Source organism: Podarcis pityusensis (genome assembly GCF_964106645.2).
Source record: "Podarcis pityusensis genome assembly, chromosome: 2".
Classification (NCBI taxonomy): Eukaryota; Metazoa; Chordata; class Lepidosauria; order Squamata; family Lacertidae; genus Podarcis; species Podarcis pityusensis.
The window spans coordinates 2,364,973-2,389,892 of record NC_138029.1 but is presented as its reverse complement, the minus strand read 5'-3'; the positions used below and the strand labels follow the sequence as shown (position 1 = coordinate 2,389,892).

General features: G+C 45.6%; 1 protein-coding gene and 1 long non-coding RNA gene across 2 annotated transcripts in view; both read left to right on the top strand.

The window, feature by feature from the left end:
- Positions 1-24,920, top strand: part of LOC308472053 (uncharacterized protein) — a 31,859-nt gene extending 6,939 nt beyond the window's left edge. Inside the window, exons 3-12 of the mRNA XM_080996513.1 lie at positions 126-200; positions 1,756-1,907; positions 2,301-2,413; positions 2,962-3,124; positions 7,535-7,733; positions 11,909-12,016; positions 20,570-20,644; positions 22,311-22,462; positions 23,587-23,699; positions 24,432-24,920. Of these exons, the coding sequence (XP_080852639.1) occupies positions 126-200; positions 1,756-1,907; positions 2,301-2,413; positions 2,962-3,124; positions 7,535-7,733; positions 11,909-12,016; positions 20,570-20,644; positions 22,311-22,462; positions 23,587-23,699; positions 24,432-24,585 (1,304 nt within the window). The 3' untranslated portion in view covers positions 24,586-24,920. The remainder of the gene's footprint in view (positions 1-125; positions 201-1,755; positions 1,908-2,300; positions 2,414-2,961; positions 3,125-7,534; positions 7,734-11,908; positions 12,017-20,569; positions 20,645-22,310; positions 22,463-23,586; positions 23,700-24,431) is intronic.
- On the top strand, positions 12,049-16,516 carry LOC308468595. The gene is made up of 2 exons (XR_013981729.1): positions 12,049-13,306; positions 14,209-16,516. It is a non-coding gene; the product is annotated as an uncharacterized lncRNA (long non-coding RNA).

Below are 24,920 nucleotides of genomic sequence, written 5' to 3'. Positions count from 1 at the left end.
ACACCCGTAACAAGGATGACCTTTTCATGGTGGCTTGGCATTCCTACTCTTATGTAATTGGAAATGGGTAGCAGGATGAAGGAAGATTCTGACATATATTTTTCTCCCCCTCTTTATCACGCCAGTTGCATTAGCATCCTCAGAAATCAGCAAGCTCCACACAGCCCTTGTGAAGGATCCCTACGGACATGATTTTCACTGTAAGTTTCTGTTGCTACAAAGACCTCAGTCTCCAAGCGTTGAGAGACTTCAGGGGTGTCGGCGTTCACCTCAGGTTCAGTTTCCCTGAAATGAAGGTCACAGGAGAGAGTGGTGTGTTTTTGATATAGGGTTCTATTTACACATATATACATCCCGAGCATAAGATGGAAAGACTCACAGCATTAACAGATTTGCTCCCCCATTAAGCTTCCAGACCTTCCCCCACCTCTGGGTCAAGGGAGCTGACCAAGAGAACAGCTCCATCACAGATCAGAGGACAACAGGGAAACGCCAGTCTCTCTGTTAAAGCTCTTCCCTTCCTCTGAGGTGTGCCCAGTTGTCCACCACCAGGATCTAGGATCCAAATCCTCTTCTGGGATTTCCAGGGGAGATCTTGGTCAGGTGATTCCACCACTCCTCCTCATCCAGCCAGTCCCTGACATCTCACCACACACAAAGCAATAGCTTTGGTTCAGCACAGAGAGCAAGATGAGACCAGCCTCTGGCCAACTGTTCTCCTACCCCCTAGGGATGACGTGGCTCCAGCCGGGTAAGGGAGGAAGGCCTCTCTTTGGTTAGCTAGTGTTCTTGACCCTTAACAAGCTTGGCCATTAACAAAGAAAATGGTTCCTTCTGCTACAGAATCTCATCTTACAGATGGAAAACCACAGGCTTGGAGGGGACCCCAAAACACCATCCAAACCAACCCCAAGCTTATAAGAGTATATTCCCCTTTGCAGGGAGGGGCTGCCTTCCCAGCCTCCACCCAAATTCTGCTCCAAGTCCTTTTAGGTGATCCCACAAGAAGCTCAAAGTAAGAGAATTGTTTCTAAAAACTACCCGTTTCTGCTTTTTATAAATGAACTGATTTCAGCCTCTCCTTGTGACGTGATCATAATCGGCAAGACAGTACTTCTGACCTATGCATCCTGTAACTTATTTACTTAATGACTTAAAATTAAAAAGTTTTCTTTTTTGAGATTAGTGTTACGTGTCCATACCTGGAGTCACATTAGTCATGTAAATACATTGCAGAATAAACTGTGCAAATTAAAATTTATGGATGGGAAGCCATGTGGAGAGGTGTCTGCAGTGTTGGACTTGAACCTGAGAAACCAGGCACGAAGCACTGAGCCCTGCAATGCCTCTCAGCCCAACCTACCTCACAGGTCTGTTGTGAGGATAAAACAGGGGAGCGGGGAACCACCTATGCTACCTTGAGATCCTTGGAAGAAAGGTGGAATAAAAATGTAATAATAAATAAGTCAGTTTAAAAAGGATAGATGTATTTCATTTAGGCTGCCTATGCACCACCATCAATCTAGAGCACATTGAACACAGCACATTCAAAGTACATGGCTTGCCCCCTCCCCAAGAATTACGGTTACAGTTCAACACTACATCTGCAGCATTGAACACACAACGCTGGGTCACTAGAGCAGTCCCTTCACCCAGCCGTTGTTCTCTGGTACTTTTTAGACCCTGCTAAATTGACAAGCTAGGCTAGTGCCAAGTTCTCTCTCTCTCTCTCTCTCGTCTTTTTCCTTTGCTCAGTGTTTCCGTGTGGTGCCGACACCAGACAATGGGAATATTTCAGTGGGAAATGCTACTACTTCTCCCTGAAGGCCGTGTCCTGGCACATGGCCAAAGCGCAGTGTGAACAGCAGCACTCTCAGCTGGTCATCATTAACAATTTGGCCAAACAGGTAACAAGATGTGAAACAAATTTTCCTTGATCACTCACTCACTTGCCTAAGGCAGGCAAAGTGCTCTTGCCCATTGACTGCAGTGGAGCAACTCTTCTCCTTCTCTGTAAAGTAGGCAGCCCAGAATCTTCATCTTCATGCATACACAGAAGCAATGGTTGTAAGAAGAGAACTGGCCCCATCGACACAGGCACTTCTGCCTACACAATGGAATTCCTGTCCCTGTGCCCCCCAGCCCCCCCCCCCAAGTCTGCTCTGGACGTTGGAGAACCCCAGGGAAAAAATGGGAGGGAGGGTGAGGAAAAGGAGAGGAAGATGGAAGTCCTTGCGCTAATGGGATGCCTTTGTTTGACACAGCCCCATATTTCTGTATTTTGGATTTGCCTCTTGCAGAATTTCATACAGACACGGACCAGGAATGAGCGCTATTGGATTGGACTCCATGACCAACACACAGAAGGCGAGTGGAAATGGCTGGACGGCAGCAATTACAGAACAGGCTTCAAGTAAGCACTGGGCAACTCTCTGGGGTCATTGTGGGACTAGGCCAAAGGCCCACCTAGTCCTGCCCTCCCCACTCCCGAGGCCAGGGCCCCCTCACGGCTGCTTCTCAGTGACTGGAGGTCACAAGGGGTGACAGTGTCACTGCCAGTTTTTCGTACGGGAAGCAACTTGGTCACACCGGTCCTGTGTTTGGAAGGCTGCAACCCTATGGAACAATAATATAATAACCCTATAATAATACTATGAAAAAATAATAATATATTATAGGCTGCAATCCTATGCCCACTTGACCTATGAATAAGCCGCAACAGACACAGTGTGAAGCTCATCTCTGAGTAGACGTGTACAGGGAATAAATATTTTTAGTTGTAAAAGTAAATAGGCTTTCAATTTTAATTTAGGGAGGAAAATATTAATCTTTTAGAGGTTTGGGAAACAGTGGCCTAGAATTCCTAGTGGGTGAACATAAATAGGTTTAGTGAATTTTTGGTGATGATGATTATGCTGATGATGCTCAGAGAGAGACAGAGACATCTTGCTTCCATCACAGGAACTGGAAGCAAGGAGAACCCAACAATTATCAAAATCAGGATGAGGACTGTGGCCAACTTTGGATCAACGGGGAATGGAATGACTACACCTGCAGTTCTGAATCCTTCTATGTCTGTGAGAAAGCCTTACCAGTGAAGCCAACATCTGCATCCAAGAGGACCTGAATACCTGCCTTAATCTTCATGCCTAATATGAGCCACTTCAAACCCTAACCTGGTGACAGCTCCAAAAAAAGCAATGTCAGGAAAACATTATTATCATTATTATTTCTAAAATATCAAACAAACTTTCAAGATTTCATTTTGAAACCCAATTATTTGAGGAAAATGGCAGATTTACTGCTGACATAGAAATTCTTAAGCAATTGTTTCTTCCAAACTGTGGGAAATAATTCTGTCCTTCCTTACAGAGTTCCTGAGATGGTGTAAGAAAAGCACTTTCAACGCTATAAAGTATTATATAAATGCAGCTGCTACATGTGTTGTTTTGTTATTTTAGTGACTGACCCTTTTGAAAACACCCACATGAAATTTCCCATAAAAGATACCGCCCAATATTGATACGTATTTGCACAGCAGGCATGTGTCGTGAGCCTAGTGAAATCAGAGACACAGAGAGCTTCTTTCAGTTCTTTTATTTAAATCAACAGAAATACACAGAGAGGCCATGAATTATGCTCCCCCAATCTTGAGACTTTGCTCAGAATGCCTGCTCCACCCCCCTTGCGGTACTTCCTAGCTTCCCAACCCCTCCTGCTGCCTACGGTGCCCAGCAAAGGAATCTCTCTTTGGCTTTCCGCTCTAAGATACGCAGGGAACGCCTGGTTCAAGGAGGAGGAGGAGGGTCTACTAGGCTTTCAAGTGACATTGTGTCCACTGCCTGCTGTGCTGTTTCTCCTGTCTCTGTGTAGGACTGGAGCATCTGCTAGCTTGCTCCTGTTCCTCCATTATTTCCCAGCGTGCCACCACCACGCATCTGGGTCCATGCTAATTGCACCTGCCTCCTGCCCAGAAGCCTCCTGGGGTGGTGGTTGGTCTCCACCCCTCCTCCTCATCTGACCAGTCTCTGACCATATGGTACCAACCTTTAGGGTAGGATAGAAGTGTTGTCTTGATGCTTCTCCCTTAACCACTAGGATTTAGCTCAGCCTGTCTCTGGACTCTGGAACTTCATTAGATGCTGCCCATTAGTGCTTGGCCTTCTCACACCTAAGCCTTTAAAAAAAAACACAACTAACAGTCTTGAACTCTGTATATGGCTTAGCCCTAGCCTTGAGCTCTAGGCCTGCTGTACCACCAGCTGGGCAACTGGTCTTCCATGTTCCTGACACTAAGCCTTGGGGTTGGTGGCCAGGAACCTGCAGAACCTGAGGCTGATGGTCAGGAGCTCTCTGAGCCTGAGGCAGGACTTTCAAAGGATGCCTGGCCCTTGAGCCGATAGGTAGGAATACATATCATCCAGGAAACTATGTCTCTCAACAGAGGAGACATATGCTCATAGGACACTGGTTGGAAGGGAGAAATGCCACTGCTCTGCTGGCATAAGGCCAGAGGTCAGCAGTGGGAAATCTGTGGCCCTGCAGATCTTCTGGACTCCAACTGCCCTCTGCCCCATCAGCATGAGCAGAGAATCAAGGGGTGCAAATGCTCTGGAAGGCCTGTGGATGCCATCTTGCTAGTCAAGATAACTGGGGGGTTAATTGTTAGTTGTTGAAAGAATAAGTTCATGTTTGTTTATGCATTTGCTTTTGTATATGCTAATTGGCTGGCTTTGATACTATGTTCAGCTGTGGGCCTGGGACCACTGGCGCCAACTAAAGGGGGCCCTGAGGGCCTGAGCACCCACAAAAAAATGGTTTTGGGTGTTCAGCACCCACACCGTGCAGGGCCTCTGATGTGACTTCCGGTGCCTGAAGTCACGTGGAGGTGCTGTCCAAGGCCTCACAGGGTGTAACAATCTGGGGTCCAAGTTGGCGCCCCTGCCTGGGGCACATAGCTAGTTGGGAAAAGGGAGTCTTTTCACGCTGACTGCCTGTCAGCTGCTTCCTTATCTGAGAGATGGATGAGAGTTGGGAAAGGGCCTCTAAGTCAGGGGTGAGTTAACTGGGCTGTGGGTGCCAGTTTATGTCGCTTGCTTTGTGCATAAGTAATGTTTATCATATGAGCACCTCACAGACAAGTCATGACGAGTGCTTGCTGCTTCGGCACCCGTTCCAAATCTATAGAGGCAGCAGGGCTATAGAGCAAGGCAGACCTGCTCACAACTCATGTGCCTTGCAAGATCCCTGAGCATGAATTGGGGAGGATGCAACTGTTCCCCCCAGTGGGAGTGCCATCGGGTGCTGGGTGACCAGGCTGTGCCCTCCCCTTCTGACTATCCCCATCCCCAAGGAGGAAAGAAGAGAGATGGGCATCCTGCTTCCCCAGCCTGGGACATCCTGGGAAGGGAAAGTGCCATTGTTAAGTTGTGGGCGAACATATCAGACGACACAGCGATTCTTCCAAAGCAGCTCTTTATTTGTAAGCTGGAGCAGAACTGACTGAGGAGCTCAGTCAGCCTGCTTATATAGAGCTCCAGAACAATGTAACTGTTGCCATTTTCTAAAACTATCCAATCACTGAACGTCACTTTCGGTCCTTCATTTGCATACAAACTATCCAATCACTGAACGTCACTTTCGATCCTTCATTTGCATAACTATCTACAGTATCCCCCTGCTGGCCCAGGGTGAGAACTTCAGTACATAACAGCCATCTCCTCCAGTCTCTGGTCTCCAGTCTCAGCCTCCCCCCACCCCCTTATGTCATCCAGCTGCCATGCCATTCCTGAGCTTGGTGATGCCTCAAGACTCATAACATGTGGAGAGCACAAGAGTCAGAGGTGACTCATTTTGTCAAGTCACCAAAGAATAGAGCCAGGACAAAAATAAGCACGCAGAGTGTCCCCCTCCCTGCAATTTGGCCAGAGAGGCTTGCCCTGCTGGGTAGATCCCAGAAGGAGCCATTGGCCATCATCTGTCCTCTCCCTCCTTGACTTCCACCTGCAACTGACTGCCTCACACACCGGTGCAGTCTGGGGGTGATCCTCCCCCGTCTCACTGGGCTTTTTCTGGCAATCCTTGTCACTCTGCTGCTGCGTATCCTGAGTTCCTCTGGCATACCAGGGCTTCGCAAGTATAGGATTGCACCTTTCATTTATTACGTGATTATTTTCAGGATTTATTACACCACCCCTTTCTATGAACTTTTCAGAGTGGACTTACTGACCCAAAAATGCAGTCAGTAGAAAGCTAAACATCTCTCTCTCTCTCTCTCTCTCTCTCTCTCTCACACACACACACACACACACACACACACCCCTTGGCTTAAGAACAGTCCTGTTTAAGAACGATTTGGTTTATGAACTGCACAAAACCGGAAGTAGTGTCCCGGTTTTTTAACTTTACCTCGGTCTAAGAACGGAATCTGAACAGTGAAAGGGCACCGGCAGTGGGAGGCCTCATTAGGGAAACCGTGCCTCGGTTTAAAAACGGTTTCGGTTTAGGAATGGACTTCCAGAAGGGATTAAGTTCATAAACTGAGGTACGTGTGTGTGTGTGTGTGTGTGTGTGTGTGTGTGTGTAACAGTGATCTGTTCTCTGATTAGAAAGTGTAATAATATTTACACTTACTGCAGCCTAAACTAACAAGGACTATTGATTTCAACTGTGTTTGCCTCCTAACCTTGATTTCTGCCAATGGCCAGAAACCATTTTGCACAGGGGTTCTGTTCCTGACCCCTGCATGCATAAGCAGAGCATGATAAGACCACCCCGTCCCATTCCACCCCCAGCTCCATTTGGGGGCCACTTCAGGGTCGCCAGAAGCAAGCATGTATGTGAAGTGCATCAAGTGGACACGTGTAAAATGGTCGCTTCCTGCACACCAGCTGACAGGTGTGCAGAGGAGGGCGACCAAGATGATCAAGGGTCTGGAAACCAGCCTTATGAGGAACGATTGAGGGAGTTGGGGATGTTTAGCCTGGAAAAGAGGAGACTGAGAACACATATGAGAGCCATCTTCAAGTATCTCAAGGGCTGTGACATGGAAGATGGATCATACTGGTTTTCTCCTGCTCTGGAGGGTAGGACTCGAACCCATGGCTTCAAGTGACAAGAAAGGAGATTCCAACTAAACATCACGAAGAACTTTCTGACAAAGCTGGAACAGTCCCCCACAGAGGGTGGTGGACTCTCCTTCCTTGGAGGTTTTTAATCAGAGCTTGGATGGCCATCTGCCATGGATGCTTGAGTTGAGTTTCCTGCATTGCAGGGGGTTGGACTAGATGACCCTTGGGATCCTTTCCAACTCTTTATTTATTTATTTATTTATTTATACATACTGTACATACATACATACATACATACACACACTGCCCATTCGGATCAAGGCTGATACTTCATGGAAGGAGACTATAGCACTGATTTCCACCCACAAAGATTTTGAACAGGCACTAAATTCATTACCATGTTGTCTAAGAACTCTCTGGACCACAGTTCAGTGAAGGATGTTTCAGCTGCCGCTGCATTTTAAAAACTGGCAGGCAGGCTGAGGGCAGAGGGGCAGAGGTGTGGTCTCTGCCATCCCTGCAAGTTACAGATTAACTCTTCTCATGGAATAGCCAAGGTAAACTGTAAAGTCCTCATTTTGGAAAGTCAAGATCTGGAGGGGGGAAAGGACCTCTGCAAGATGGAGGAAGAAAAAATGCAAGATGACTTCCGGACATATAAAGGTAAATATTTTCTCCTCCTCCTTGGCACTGTTAACAGCAGCGCAACCTTAATTCTGTCGCAGTTAAGAAAGTTGACTGTGGCAAGGAAGTCTCTGGCTCAGATCTCTATTTGACACTATTGTGCCTTGTCCAATAGTTCATTTATGTATTTATGTATGTATTTATTTATTTGTTTGTTTGTTTGTTCTGTCTTGTGTTTTCCCCCCCTGTTTTCTGTGCTGCAATATATGTGCTTGTCTAATGCCACAAGGCAGATTTATTTTTCAGCCAACAGGCTTTCAAAGATGCTTATTAAGTCTATGTTGAAAATATGCAAGGCAGGGCGGGAGATGGGGTGTTAGACAAGATGGAGTTAACGGGCCAAGAAATAATTGCTTTCACTATTGTACTTTAGGGAGCTGAGCACTTCCTGGTTCCACATATATTACTGGAAATTGAGGTTTGCACAAATAATGTGAATTAAAGCACTCTAGTCAACTTACTGCAACAAATTCACTTTTTTAAAAAAAGATTTCATCAGACTTACTGGCCTTGAGAGACCAGTGTATCTCATCTATTTCTGACCCCTTTTCAACATTTCAGCAGGTCTCAGAGTCGCTCTTCCCACTACTCACGAATTCCAACCCTCCCAAAAAACAAAACAACTTGAGGGCCTGGTTCGACAAAGACTGTAGGAATCTAAGATCTTTGCTTAGGAAATTACAAAATAAGGTAAAACAGGAAGGGACCCTGTCCTCATTGGAAAACCTGCACAGGTGGCGTTCTCATTATAAAAATACTCTAAAATTTAAGAAATCCCTCTACAGAAAGGAACAATGGGAGGCACTTGACAAAGCGATCAAATTGCGGGACGACAAAAAGTTCTGGGAAATAATTGCTCAGGGAGTTTCACCCAAAGGGAAAATTGTAACCAACAGTATTTCATCTAACTTATGGTACCAACATTTTTCCCGGCTATATACAGCTCCAAACATTGCTAAACCGAGCCAGTTCCCTCCTCTTAAAAACGATCTATTAACGGGCTGGGATCCTGTTACCGAATCAGAATGTTTACAGCTAATTAAAACACTCAAGAATGGCAAAGCTCCCGGTGAGGATATGATTCCTCCTGAGGTGTTTAAACTAAATGCCCAGTGGTGGGCTGCTATTTTGGCCCAACTTTTTACGGTAATAAATGATATATGCAAAATCCCAGAAAACTGGAAACTGAGCCTGGTAGCCCCCATCTATAAGAAGGGAGACCCCCAAGACCCCTCAAACTATCGCCCCATAAGTCTCCTGGACATTGTGTATAAACTTTATACTCGCTACCTGCTAAATAAACTGGTTGACTGGGCTGACCACTCTAACCTGCTTAATCCGGAACAGGCAGGGTTTAGAAAGGGCCATAGTACAACAGGCCATTGTTTGGTACTACAGACAATGATAGATAAGTATACAAAGGTACATAAGAGCAAACTTTTTGTGGCTTTTGTAGATCTCACATCCGCTTTTGATTCAATCTGTAGGGATAAATTATGGCAAAAACTATATGAAACAGATATTGATAGACGACTTCTCAAAATACTTAGAGAGTTACATTCAGACACCACAGTTAAAATCAGAACTGGGATGTCAGGCAACTATACTGACCCACTGCCACTGGGGAAAGGGGTTAAACAGGGCTGTTTGTTAGCGCCGTTCCTCTTTAATTTCTATATAAATGACATTGTTCAACATATGGCAAAGTATAAGTCATCAGCTCCTGCCCTGGAAGGCAAACACCTGAATATATTACTATATGCTGATGACATGGCTGTCATGGCACTTACTCGAAGGGGCCTACATAGCATGCTGGAGGGGCTCGCAGCTTATTGTTCCCAAAACTCTCTAAAGATAAATTATGACAAAACAAAAATTGTGGTATTTACTAGAGCTCGCCACACATTTAGATGGTCTTTAGATGAACACAAAATTGAACAGTGTCTTTTTTTTAAATATCTTGGTATCACTTTCCAAGCTACATCTAGCTGGCTTGCCCACTTCAAGACTGTAGCCCTTCTAACACGTAGGACAATCGGTGCTCTGCTCAGCTTTTTCTATTCGAGGGGAGGGCAACTGGTGATCCCGGCACTAAAAGCTTTTGTTGGAAAAGTGATTCCCCAGATGCTATATGGAGTAGAACTCTGGGGATGGAATCAGAAGCTGTTAGAACGGCTTGAAATCTTCCAAAATTTTTACCTCAGAAGAATTCTAGGCCTCCCTCAGAGTACTCCGGCAGCTCTCCTAAGAGTGGAAGTAGGATTACCTTCTGTGTCTGCCAGGGCCCACTTAAGATTCCTGCGTTTTTTCACCAACCTCACAGATGCCCCGAACACCTTATTGGCTAAACAAGCCTTTGTATCATTACAAAATAATACTACTTGGCATAAAAACCTACTAGATATCCTATCCAGATACAATCTACCTGAGTTTAATACCCTCAAATTGTGGAGCCCTGATAAAGTTCGGGAATGGATCTTTGAAAAAGACGCCTTTTTGGACTCCACAAAGATAAAAAACTCTGGGTTTTCCTACTGGTTTCCCCGAGTAAAAGCAGTCAAAATCTGTGCCAACTACTTGGTGGAGATCACTGATCCCACCCTTCGGAGAGCTTTTACTATGGCACGGTTTCAAACACTGCCAACTGCATATCTGACCGGTAGATTCACAAAAACCCCAGTAGAACATCGTTTATGCCCTTGCCTTATGAAAATTAAAGAGGATCTTACACATTACCTCCTCTATTGCCCCATCTACTCGGGCTTTAGAGACGCATTGCTGCAAATTATACCCAACTCTATAACCAATCCTGAAGATAGAGTAAAATTTTTGTTAGTCGATGCAAACCCACGTATTACCCATGTGGTAGCGGTTTTTGTGATGAAGGCCATGAAAGCCAGGGAAAGATTTATGGATGACAATGTAAAGACCCCTTCATCGTCTGTTTAACTCGTTGCTTGTTTTCCCTCTCTTTCTATTTTGTGGGATGAAGGTTTTGTTGGCGTAGTATGTAATGAATTTTAATATTTTTTAACTATTGTTGTGTTGATGTTTGTGTACAGGCATGGTCCTCACAATAAACAGATTTGATGATTGATTAGATTTTTTTACGGTTAGGAAAGTGACAGGTGGAAATGCACTGAAAAATGTGCCGTGAGCAAATGGCTAATGGGAAGACCTGCAAGCAAATCCTTTGTCCCTCTTTTGTCACGGAACCTCCCTGCAAACAAAGGATGCCTGCTAAATAAAGACCTGTAGGCTTTGTAATAGCAAATCCGAATGAATGCTTAAGAAAAAGGCCATCCAGAGGTTCTTTTAATGTTCAGGCCAGGTTGCCGGGCACAGAAGCAGCTAAGGAAATCAGAGGTGGAGGGGCGAAAGTGACTCCAGGGGCCCTTCCAAGACTGCTGCTTTATTGTGGGCATGTTTGTTTCTTAACCCCACCATAGTGCAAGATTTATTCTGCTTTATTAGTTCATAATAATAACCCCTCCCCCCACAAAACAACACAAGGCTGCAGCCGCACAGCAAGCAGCACAGCTGATACTTCAAGAAAGTTCCAAGACATCATGCAACTGCAGTAAGATACCGTTGCACACCACCCCAGTCTCCAAGGGGTGCAAGATTCCAGGGATCCCAGGCACTTACCAGGGGCTTGTGTTTCCTTTTGGAAATGAGGCGCAGCGGAGACTCTGGTGTCTTTATGATATATGGTTTATTTACTCATATATACAACCTGAGCCTACGATGGAGGAGTTCACAGCAAGGGTCTTGTTTCTCCGGTAGCCACAACCTTGGATTCCAACAGAAATCAATCATTGCTCTGTCTCTCTCGCTCCCCATTTGCTGTTTTGCTTCTAGCTCACAACAGAGCAACTCTCAACTCTCAGTTCAGGCTTTGTCCTTCCAACTATCTCTGAGTTGAGTGAGGGGCCCCACCCATTTGCCATCTAGCACAGATTAGATTTAACACTTGCACCATCCAGGGATTACAGGGGCCTGGCACACTCATCACAATGCGCTCACAATGGGTGCATATCCTCAACTCAAAGCACTTGCTGGAAACTCTGTTGGAATAAAGATTCTTGCATGATTCCAGCAGTCATGGAACAATGGCTATATCTTTTTCTTCTTTTTCTTTTCTTTATTTAAAGAAAGAAGTTACCTTAATTTCACCCGGAGGCCGGTCTTCCACATCTGCATCCTGCTGATGGTCTCTATCCTGGGAGCTGCTGTTTTCTGCATCGTGGCCCTTTCCAAAGGTACTTTGACCATTTTCCTCTTTATCGTTCAAAACATTTCATCTATAAAGGACATTGTTTCTTGGCTTTGTCTCCATCAGAAACAAAGGGAGGTGTATGTGTTGGTTTATTATTCTTTAATAACTATGAATGAATTTATATATTTATTTTAAAGATTTCTATGCTGCCCCTCAATATAAATATTTCTAGCACAACTGGCACAACAATAATCAGCCCTGCTCATAATGGCATAGGGTGTGAATCAATCTGACTTAACTAGATAGAAAAATAACTATCAATACCCGCCTAAACAAAAATGAGCAAAATCACTAAATGAAGGGAAGTGAAAGCTGATTTGTGTTCAGTTGTAGTGCTGCCAACTTTTGGAAATCTGACCAAGAGTCCTTGCCTCAGGGTCTCCAGGGAAGGGTAAATGAAGTCTAAGGTAAAGGTAAGGTAAAGGTACCCCTGCCCGTACGGGCCAGTCGTGTCCGACTCTAGGGTTATGCGCCCATCTCACTTAAGAGGCCGGAGGCCAGCGCTGGCCAGAGTGACGAAGCTGCTCTGGCAAGCCAGCACCAGCGCAGCACACGGAACGCCGTTTACCTTCCCGCTATAAAGCGGCACCTATTTATCTACTTCCACTTGGGGGTGCTTTCGAACTGCTAGGTGGGCAGGAGCTGGGACCGAAAGACGGGAGCTCACCCCGCTGCGGAGATTCAAACCGCCGACCATGCGATCGGCAAGCCCTAGGCACTGAGGTTTTACTCACAGCGCCACCCGCGTCCCTGAAGTCTTTGTTGTTGTTGTTGTTTAGTCGTTTAGTCGTGTCCGACTCTTCGTGACCCCATGGACCAGAGCACACCAGGCACTTCTGTCCTCCACTGCCTCCCGCAGTTTGATCAAACTCATGCTGGTAGCTTCAAGAACACCATCCAACCATCTCATTCTCCGTCGTCCCCTTCTCCTTGTGCCCTCCATCTTTCCCAACATCAGGGTCTTTTCCAGGGAGTCTTCTCTTCTCATGAGGTCTTCCAGCGTCATAACTTTTATATGCCTGTTGTCTTTGTCCATGGAGTTTTCTTGGCAGGGATACTGGAGTGGCTTGCCGGTTCCTACTCCAGGTGGATCACGTTTGGTCAAAACTCTCCACTATGACCTGTTCATCTTGGGTGCCCTGCTCGGCATAGTTCATAGCTTCTCTGAGTTCTTCAAGCCCCTTCGCCACGGCAAGGCAGTGATCCATGAAGGGGCCCTGAAGTCTAGCAGGAGGCAAAAATCCACTGCCAACATTTACCACTCCATTCACAGGTGATGATTTGATGGGGGTCCTGTTTTGGCAATTGGGGGATTTTTAAGGGTTCATGGAGACAGACTTGCCACTCGTGGGGGTGAGGAAGCAGCAGTCTGCCATCATCTGTCACTTTTCTCCCCAAAATGTCCCAGTACAACATCCTTATGAAGTGGGTAGCGTGTTGGCTGGCCCCCATCCACTAACTCAGGGTTCTTCAAACTATGGTCCCCATAAGTTTCTGGACTACGTTTCCCATTACCCTAGTGGTGGTCTGAGGGCCTCTGCTTGAAGTTAGATTCTCCTGGTGAGAGAGCTGAATCCCACAGGCAGGTTCTTTCCTGCTTTCCCTGAGGGCTTTTACCCCCTGATGTAAGAGGGGCAGAGGTAGGGATGGAAAGCCAGCGAAGTTGCCCAGACCGAAAAAGGGGGCATATTGCATGCAGGTGGCACATTATTGAAGTTCTCTTACCTCCTGACAGTGGAATTTGCTGCCAAGGAGTGTGATGGAGTCTCCTTCTTTGGAGGTCTTTAAGCAGAGGCTTGACAACCATATGTCAGGAGTGCTCTGATGGTGTTTCCTGCTTGGCAGGGGGTTGGACTCGATGGCCCTTGTGGTCTCTTCCAATTCTATGATTCTATGACTTCCCAGGCCAGGAGGAGCAAGATGGGTTTTCGTGCATGTCTCCTGGTTAGACTGGTCAGTGAGGAAGGCCACACTCTCTTCTCTGAAGCATCCACCCCATCTCACCAAGTTGCTAAGCAACGGCCTGGGAAAGTAACTGTCCATGTTCTGCTAGGCTGGAAAGGGATGGTAAGAACAAGGATGCTGTGGGGTGAACTTCTAGCTTGCGGTGCCAGAAATGGGGCAGCAGGGGAGAAATATCCAGGATCCTCAAGTGAAACTTTATTGGATGACCAGGGGCTGGATCCCTAAGGCCTGGCTGGAGCTGAGAGCAGTGTAAGAGGAACCCAGACAACTCTTGCGTGAGGGAACCTTGGCTGGAAGAGTGGAGAGGCCCCAAAGGACAGAGCCGGGAGAGTCCAGGACCCACAGAGCAGAAGCAGACATCTGGGAAGGAAAGGTGCCTCATCCCATGGTAGATCCTGGCGGTGAAGCGGCCGAAGCACAACCGGCAAGGGTTCTGGTCTGTGTAGAGGCCCATAAAAGGTCTAATATAATGTTCCCATTGTTACTCGTGTTACTGGTCTCCATCGCCCATCAACCCAAGCAAACATGGTCGATAGATTACTGCACATGCGCCACTCAACCACATTGATTGACAGAACTGGCACTACAACAGGCGTCACATAATGCCCGTTCCACATTTATTTATTTATTTATTTATTTTTATTTTTATTTTTTGGAAAAAAATATATTTTATTGTTTAGGCAAAACTGTACAAGAGAGTGATGGGGGAACCTCCAGAGTATATTTCCCCCCACAATTGAAATTCGTCCTTCCTTGGAAGCCTCCAAAGGCCCTCTGTATTTGTGGATCCCTTTGCTTAGGCTTCCGCCCGCAAGGAAGTAACAGACTCCACCTCAGGGAAGCCAACTTTGGGGGTGGGGATGGGACCTCTGTGACTTTCGACAGCAAAAATCCAACAGATGCTTTCTTTCTGCATCACTGTCGTTACTACACTGGGGAAAAGGCAGTCACACCACCCCTCCAAATTAAACAATTGCATCCATGCCAAAAGGGCAGGGAGCCAGTTTTGGTCTAATGTTACTAAGACGGCTACTTAGCCCAGAAAAGAGCCCATTTTGATCTTTGGGTAGTTAAAAATGCAGGTGAGTGGGACATTCAGTGTTATAACAGACTCTGTGATGCTTAGGAATAAAAGGGACACCATAGCCCACTCCGGGAGATGAGTGTTCAAAAAGCATAAAGAAAAATAGGGGGAAACGGAACCACGATTTTACCACATTACTTATCCTTTTATGCATGTTAAGACATGAGAAATCTTGAATATGCACCTTGAAATATCCTGTGTGTATATTCTTGCCCAGACATCTTAATTAACTCTCCATTTAACTTCACTGCCACCAAAGTAGCCAAAGGTTAGTCTTCTGCACATACTTGGGAGCATAACCTATTAAACTCAGCAAGACTTGCTCCCAAGTAAACATTTAATGGGCATGGGCTGGGTGCGGATGCTTTAGTTCTGTCAGGGCGTAGTTTGGGGGTTACAACAGAATCCTCAGAAACATTACCCAATGACAATTCCCAGAATGCTTTGGGGAGGGAGCCATGACACTTCTGTTGGTAAAGCCTTGCTTTAGATTTGCAGTGGCAATTCCCTGAGACTTAGGGGATCATCGCAATGACAAATCTCAATCATGGCTGTACCAATGGAAGGATCCCCCACCCCAGCCAATGAACTGAAATTTGGGGTTCTCCATTCTTCCAGCATGCCTGGAAAATCTATGATCCTTCCAAACTCCCGTCAGCCATGATGGGGTCACAGCCTAACATCATGAGGGCTGTAGGATCTCGTGCCTCCTCACTCCCTTCTGCCATTCTTTCTCTGTTTACATGCCTCTGTGTGCCTCTTAAATGCTTTTGCTCTCCCCTCCAGCTCACCTATGCTTCCATGTGGGTCATGGGCTTTTTATTTCAACACCACCGTGGTAGGGCCGTGGGACAGAGCTGGGAGCAGGTTAGACCCTGCCATCTCATAGCCTCCAGCAGGAGAGACGCAAACAGCAAAAGCTTCCCGTTTGCTCCTGTGGCTGGGCATGTTGGGTGCGCACATGCACCGTATTTCAGTGTAGGGTGAAGAAAGCGCAGGGGCACATAAACCACTCCACGAACAGCACTGGTGCACCTTTTTAAGAGTCTCACAAGGGGTGGAAATTGCCACAGTGGTGGTTTCCATTACAGGTACAGTACATCATGTTGGGACCTTCTGAAATATTAAGCCTGCCGCAAAAGAGTCTCAAAACCTGCGTCTTAAATGGTGTATAAACTGGGCAGGGCTGCCAACCGGCTAGTCAGGTGAGCGGTATTATTTAGCGCAGTTGTTCCCAAACTTCTGCACCTGTTTGTTAGATGTTAAGGTGCGCACCGGAAAAAAAACAAACCAAAAAAATTAAAAATGGGGAAGAGCCACCCCCCAATCATTGGTACCAAATAACAACCACCAGAAATGTGAATCTAGCTCGCTCATTTTATCATACTCATAAGTGTGCCATTCAGGGCCTTTCCTGGCACTGCTTTAGTTGTTGTTAAAAAAATTAAGAGGTGCCAGTACTCAAAAGAAATGCTGAGGGTGCCAGAACAAAATGGCTGCCACGGGCATCCAAAAATAAAATAAATGACATGACGGTGCTCTGTACTGATGAGCACTGTCACACACAAAAAGCACTGCTTCTAGCTAATCTGGATGGGACGACAGGAGAACCAGGATCTGGAAATCTCCTTCCATTGCCATCTTGTTTTGTATAGGCACACCAGAAAAGCCAAATATTGGAATGGAGGAATGTCGTGTGAATCCTTCCCCAGTCACACAGACCGTTTTCCCAGTCACATACTAAACCACCCCCTCATCCCACTTGCCTCACCTGGTAAAATATAGAAGTTACAAAACACACAATCACACAGAAATAATTAAGCCCACCCCCACTATTATTGTTAAAAAGGAAAAAAAATACTGTGAGAGAAAAAAACCTACACATCTAGTTTGGCCTTAAGGCTGTAACTTATGTTGTCAATTCAAGTAGATCCAATTGGAATTTGTGTGCGGGAACTGTTTCAACATGGGTGTCCTAACCTCATTTATCTTTCCTCGTGTTGGCAGACAACCAGCCATTGTTTTAGGATTACCACTTAAAAGAGAAAATCAAAACCATAAGGAATAAGCTGCAGGGCCTGGTTTTGTTTTGTAAGGAAGAAACAGAACAGGTACATCAGTCAGAAATTGACCAAGTGGCAATCCTAACCCCTCGGCCTAAGAAACAAAATGGCTGCCATCAGCCACCAAGGACCAGAACAGAGATTAAATGTTGTGCTAGGCAAATTGCTCGAAACAACTTTGTAAGCAGCTTCATGTGGCAAGCTGTGTGAAATGGTTTCTCTTATGGTTCAGGTGCTTTCACCAGACAAAACTATTCCAACCCCCTCCACAGGGGACATTGGCATGGTGAAAAAAAACCCCAAATAAGAGCGGTTCACAAAAATGTATTGGTACGTAAGCCACATTGGTACTTCCGCCACATAACATTTTGAGCTTTCCCACACACACTGCAATCTGGTCTGAATGATGCAAAGTGTGGTTTGGTCTGTGTGTGGGCTTGTATAGATACCCAGCAAACAGGTGTGTGTGTTTTGGGGTGAACCAGACTTTCCTCCCCACTCATTTCCTCCTCCTTTTACCCAAATGAATCCCAGGGCAGAAATTGTCTTCAATTTTATAGAAGAAAAATGATGATAATAAAAGCAAAGGCAATCTAGAGCAAGAAAACAAAACAAACCCAAAACAGAACAAGTCAAAACGGCCAGTCAGGGTGATGAACCCCAATACCCTCAGTCAAAGGGAACGGGGCAGGGAGGCTTTTTTTGAGGGGGTGTCTCACAGCACTGTTCTCCCCCCCCAAAAAACCCCACACGGCACACAGAGGTAGCAGGTTCAAAAGGTCTCTGTCCCAAGACTCTATTGGTTTCTTGCGCCATGAGGTAATAAAGCTATTGGACTGACTAGCATGGAGCCCTCCCTGCGAGCAAGGGGGAGAGCAACTTGAAAAGTCTTATGTGGGTTTCCATTGCTCCTAATGGGTCTCTCGTGCCATCAGGATTTGCGCCTGTCGCACCCAATGTCCACCCGTGGGTCTGAATCCCTTCGGCTTTGGCAACTTCCACAAGCAGGCCTTTCCTCCGTCCTTTGGACCATTCTTTGTCATCTTTTGCAATCCGATTGCCGTTATCCACATTCCGTCTTTCGAGTCTTATTTTGGTATCTTCTCATGTCCAAATCCTCTTTTCTGATCCAAGTACACATTCCTCTTGTGAACAAGTGCCGCTGAATGCGTGATTTCTTCTCTCCCCCCCCCCAATCTATTGGATCTTTTCTACTTTATAATCCTTTCCCACTAACTCTTCTAATTTCCCTCTTTCCAGCCTGCAATCTCTTTGTTAGTTCCCAACTCTTTCGAGTTTCAATATTCCTGCCCTTTAGATTTGTCTTCCTTAGTTCATATTCTCTTGCCGGGAGATTTTAGCTTATCTCCCTACCATTTCTGCTTTCGCACTGTGTTTCATTCCCACCTCTCACTACTTTTGATATCGCTCTCTCCTATTTCATATTTCTCACCCACTATCTGCTCTTGTGCACTTGGATCCATTCTGTGTGGTTTTTACTAGATTTACTTTACTAGATTTTCCTTGTCTCCCTCCTCAGCTTCTGCCTCTCATTCAGGCCATTCGCTTCCCAAACAAAACTATTTACACACTCATACCATTTCTTTCCATCACAGTGGGGGAAACGCCTTACTCAATTCTGGATAAAACGGTCCTTTGAAATATAAACTATACTAGCTTCCCAAGCATCACTAGCGACCCCTTTGGGCTGGAATTCATAGGAGCAAAGGGAGGGAAGGAAATCAATGAAAATGGGATACTGGAAAAATGCTTTTGGTTTGTTCAAATCCTCCATATTTGAATTGGACTAAAGGAAAAATGGAAGCATCGAGTGAGCTTTTCTGCACAAATCAGGATTCTGGGGCAGGTGGTAGTTGCACAACAATGATACTTCCTATTTTGTTCCCAAACCTCCCCTCGTATCTGTCCCTTCCTTTGAAAGACTATTGCGCTGCCAGAGCATTTAACCAGAATACGCTGTCCCTGGCAAAATGCAATTTCCCTGGCTGGTACTGTAGCACTTTCCTTGTTTTTCCACCTTCAGTTTATCCATCCCTTGCAGATCTGCCACAGAGATGCAGAGGATTCTGGGAGTGTTCCTGGGGCATCTGATCAACCCACACTCAACCAAGCCATCACCAGATGTGAATTGAGAGAATATACCTTCAACCAAGCATGCTGTCTTCTCCCAACACTCTTTTGACTGGTGGTGATGGTGGGCAGATTCCCTTTCAAGGACACCCATCCATCAGGACCTACTTTCCAGCCACAGGGGCTTCAAACCCCATTTTAAACCATACATTACATTAAGTCCCATCAATTAACCTGGTGGATTTTTAAAAAAACAAAAACTGCAAGAAGGACTCTTGCCAATAAAAAAGCCCCCCGAAGCAATTTCAGTAATGGAAGTTTTCCTTCCAAGGCAAGCAGACATTTTTGGGTGTGGCGGGGGATTTTTTGGAACTGCTCCACATGTCCGTTTTTAAAAGTGAAGAAATGAAATGGTGCATTTAACATAATTTATAGTTTGTCCCAGATACACAGCATATCTATTTAATGGGAAGGGATACTGCTATGCCCAACCTGTATCTCCACCATTCTGTAAACTCCCTTTAAAAAATATATTTAAAGGTCATTTTCTCCATTTTGAACGAGATTAGGGCCTGCACAAATATCACACAAAGAGGACTGTGACATTCATCCGTTCCACATTTATAAGAACTGGGTCTTCACCTCCACTTTGGAACTCCCTGCCTATTGAGATCAAGCAGGCTTCATTGTACTCTTTTTGGCATCTGCTAAAATATTCTTGTTTAGATAAGTCTACTCAATTATTTTAAACTAGGGTTGTGACTTTTTTCTTAATTTTATTGTTTTATCTTTTTGTAAAGCACTTTGAGGTTTACAATCAAGTGTTTTTATGAAATAAAATATCGTACTTTTCCGTGTATAAGACTAGATTTCCCCCTGAAAATAATGTCCAAAATTTGGGGGTGTCTTATACATGGGAGCCATCCCCCATTTTCTTAAATCAGAGTCCCCCAAAATAGGGGAAATCTTATACATGGGGGCATCTATAACAGGAGTTGCAGTCCACATCTGCAGGGCCACAGGTTTCCCACCCTTATATTAGGAGATAATTTGTTATACAATTAGCGTAATGCCAACTTCAAACCACTTTGTGATGTTTGGAGGAGTGTGGGAAAGGGAGGCATTGTTTCAAAGTTAATTGATTAATTAGCACAACACTGACATTCAAAGTTATTACTAAGCATTTCATCGCTAAACCTCTCCTGATTTGCTGTCTCTCAAGAATAATAAACCATATCACACCTCCGTGCATCATAACGCCTGCCATTTAATATGTTTCATTTCAGCTCTAAATTTCTAACATTTCCCTCTTTTCTTCTTTTAAAATTTTAAGCAACAACACTTTCATCAGAACTGAGTGAATTGATTGATGAGAGTCCAAAGCCGCGAATGGGACATGATTATGAATGTAAGTCTTGTAACATATTGTTGCCTGCCACTCCAATCCCTGCACGGTGTGAGATCCAAGGTCTTCCAGATTCTCACCCAGGGTTCATGTTTCCTTTGGGAATGAGGCTTAGCGGAGACTGTGGTGTCTCTATGATTTATTTAGAAATACATATGCAACCCGATCCTACAATGGGGGGGATCACAGCATTAAAAACCCAAGAGGATCTGGTTTCTCGCATATGCACAGCCTTGGATTCCAAACAGAAATAATCAAACAGTGTTCTCAATTGTTGCTCTGACTCTCTCTCCAGCTTGCTCCTTTTCCCTCTGGCTCACTCACTGAACTCTCAACTCTTGCCTTTGTCTTTTTCCTAAATACCCTCTCACAGATCCACTTTGTTTTCCTTAATGGCCCATCACCTGGACTATCACCTCAACACTGGAAACTAGCCAGACTTATATTTTAACACTTGCTGGATCCAGGGGTTAGAAAGGTCTCTGCTTACAGCCTACTTCCCCCCACCCCAAACTTATATTCTTCTCTAGGGTGATCAGTTCTCCTGAATCTCAGACCCTAAACAACAGGGAGCAGAGCTTGAAAGCTAGGGAGCGGTGCCTCACATAGCAGTGGTGGCCCTCAGTGATTTTCTCTTATGAGTTTTCAAGCCTCTCCTAATTGATCTCAAGTATAAAAGGAATATCAGAAGCGCCTTGCCGAACCTGTCCAAAGACCCTTTGAGTCCAGAACAGCACTCTCCACTTGCAATTCATGTTATATTTGAGCTTTCACATGATCTAAAAGCCACTTCCAGAGTTATAGTGGAATATGGTGCAAGTTTAGCATTTGTTTCCATATTTTTTGCAAACAGATTTTTTTCTGGAAGCAAATAAGACAGAAATGGGCACTAAACTTGCACTATACTCCTCTACAGTTCCAGAAGTGGCTTTTGTGAAAGCTCACATATAATACAGAACTTTACAGTTAGGGAACAGCATATCCCTCAACCGTCCCAGGAAATGAGAAATCCTGTTTTTTCTCATGAGCATGGCAAACATTTTGGGCACTGCAATATTGCTTGATTTCGCACTGCAATTTTCCCCTAAGAAAAGTTTTTATTTGGGGGGGAGGCAATCTCTTTGGGGCACTGTGCCCTAATAAAGTGTTTTTTCAGGACTGCAATCTTGCACAGGTCATGTAACTTGTGCAGAAGTGCAGCCCTGGAAGATGGTGTCCCAGTTTTTTGTCATGACATGTTGGAGGGTATGGAACAGCTGTTAAAACGGAATTAACTGCCATGTGAAAGCAGGCTGACTACCATCAGTCCCAGCCAGAATGTTCATTTTTGGAGGCAGCCAACTTCTGAACTTCCATTTTCTGGGAAATCACAAGTGCAGAGAGGACTGTTTGTGGGCTTCCCATAGGCATCTGCTTACCACTGTGAGACCAGGATGCTGAACTAGTTGGGCCTTTGGCCTGATCCAACAGAGCTCTTCTTATGAACGTAGGAGCTGCATTCAAACATCATCTGGAGGGCACCACTTTGCCAGCTCCTCCTCCTTTAAATAGATGGGCGACTGCATAGCTAGATACATGCCTCCTGCACTTTCTGTGCTCTCAGACATCTCTAAGCTTTACTTTACTTTTCAAGCCATTGGCTAATGTTGTCTCTCTTTCCTTTGCTCAGTGTTCCCATGCAATCCTGACACTAGAGAGTGGGAATACCACAATGGAAAATGCTACTACTTCTCCCTGCAGAAAACTAACTGGATGCAGGCCAGGGATGATTGCGCTGTCAGAAATTCAAAGCTGGTTGTCATTGATAGTATGCCTGAACAGGTAAAAAGAAAGGAAACGGCCAGGGCTGGTGTGCTGGAGTTGGAGGAATCAGGGAAAGTTGGGGGAAACCATTGCACCCAGAGAGATTGGGGGGCTTAGTTGCCTCAGTCCAACTTACTTGGCATGCATCTCCCGATCACAGCCAGGCTACAGTTTCCAAACTGGGCTCCAGAGAACCTGGGGTTTTCCTGAATGCTTATCAGGGGTTCCTCAAAAAGAAAATTGTGGACAAACGTCTCTGAAAGTCAGTTTGACCGCCACTACGGATGTTCCCCTGTATCAACATACTGACCATGGTTGGTCCAGTGGATGTGTTTCTGTACACCTGTACCTGGCTCTGAATGCCTTCAAGATTTTCCAGTGAATTCAACTTGGGAGGATTTGCCTCTTCCTTGATAAACCCATCTAATGGCTACTCGTGCTCCATGCTGTACTGTGCTTTTCAACATAGAAACCTAGGAAGCAGCCTTAGATCACGTCAGACCACTAATCCATCTAGTTCAGGATTGTCTACATTGACTCTCAGCGGCTCTCCATGATTTCAGGCAGGAGTCTTTCTGCATCTCGACCTGAAGCTGCCGGGTGATGGATCCCAGGACCTTCAGGAAGCAATGCAGATGCTCTGCCGCTGAGCTGCAACTCTTCCCGCCAGGTTCTGTGCTGGAGTGGCCTTGAGTGGCCAGCCATGCTCACCACAAAATGTTGCCACATGGCATGCTTTCAGAGGGCCAGCCAGCCAGGAAGCTGCACCCTCTGCCAGGAGCCTCCAGTCCAATACTCCCTGACACCCAGCTTTCATTTCCTGCACACAAACAGCCAGGCAGTGTTTCACTGAGCATTCTCAGATCTCATTGAGCTGTTTTGGTTTTCTCCCCCGCCCCCCGACAAAATGTACTTCTGCTAACCTTAGGGACCACCACCAGTCTGTTGATGCACATGGGTCATACTACTTTGGCTGCATAAAGCTCTATGCTGATGCAGTACCCGTGGCAGAACTGAACCCTGTGGAACCCAACACAGCAATGGCCGAGAAACTGATTCTGGATCCTCCTAAACGTCATCTTCCAACAGAAAGTCCATGTACTCTCATGGCCATATTTATCTGATTTTTCTTTCTCATGCAGAATTTCCTTATGACCCGGACCAGGAATGACCGTTATTGGATGGGCCTCACGGACAGAGATGCTGAAGGACTGTGGAGATGGATTGATGGCAGCAGTTACTACTCGGGCTTCACGTAAGCACTGAGCAGTTGTCATCCCTTTTGTTATGCAGCTGGCATCAAGTGCGGTCAAAACAAATTTGGAAATGGCATTCTCTTCTCAAATTCTGCCAGCGGGAATTCTCACATGACTGATGTTCTTTCAAGCATAACCTCACCAAAAGCTTCCTTCTACAGTGACTGTTCCCAGCCTTGGGACCCCAAATGTTGGACTACTGTCCCCATCATCCCCAGCCAGCATAGACAGTGGTCCAGGCTGATGGGATTTGTAGTCCAACAACATATAGAGACTCAAGGTTGGGAAATGCTTTTCTAAAGGGTCAAACTCTACATCCCCTTAAGTATGTCCTTGGATCCTTTTTTTCATTTTTGAACTGAAATCCACCATAGATGCTCTGAAAAATAGTCCTCATGGACTGCCTACAGCAAGATATGGCAGTGGAGATGGTTTCAGTGAGAAAATGGCATAAGGGGGAAGCGTGGAGCACTGCAATCCTGTTCAAACACAGGGGCACAATGCAAGAACACCACCTCTCCAATATATTTGTGACTAATAGCCAGAGGACTTGGATCAGTTCTGTTGCATGATTAGACCTCTCAGGCACTATGACCCCAGTCCAAATCTCTCTTCCTGCACCCCACCCAAACTGCTTTTTGGCCATGAAAAAGACATCAAGAGGGAAGTCTATCAAATTCTGTATATCTTGGATTTTCGATATTTTTCAAAGTATTTAACATTCAATGCAGGTACTGGAAGCCAGGGGAACCGAATAACAGTGGGAACGAAGACTGTGCGCATCTCTGGGGTTCTGGGGAATGGAACGATGTCTACTGCAGCTACCTGTGCTACTACATCTGTGAGAAGCCCGTGCCGAGCGAGAAGCAGGGCAGGGGGACCTAAGCACTTTGGCGGAACCTCACCCAGGCAGGCATCCGAGGCTCAATGGCCAGGCGCTGTGGGATTTCCCCACACAGAAATGTCACTTCCCTAACGTAATCAAAGAGGTGCTCTAAAGATAACTTGAGTTTAAAAACCATTTGACTACTTTTTGGTTAACTCCTGGCTGACGCTGAAGATCCCTGCTGACTACTGTATTCAGGATTTCTGCTCTTTAATTATTTTGGCACCTCAGCAGCAGCTATGCCAAATGGATTTGATAGGCTTTCAGTCTGTATACCTTGAAGCTTGGCTTGACACTGAAATAAAACCCCAAGTGGGTGATGCTTGGTCCCTCA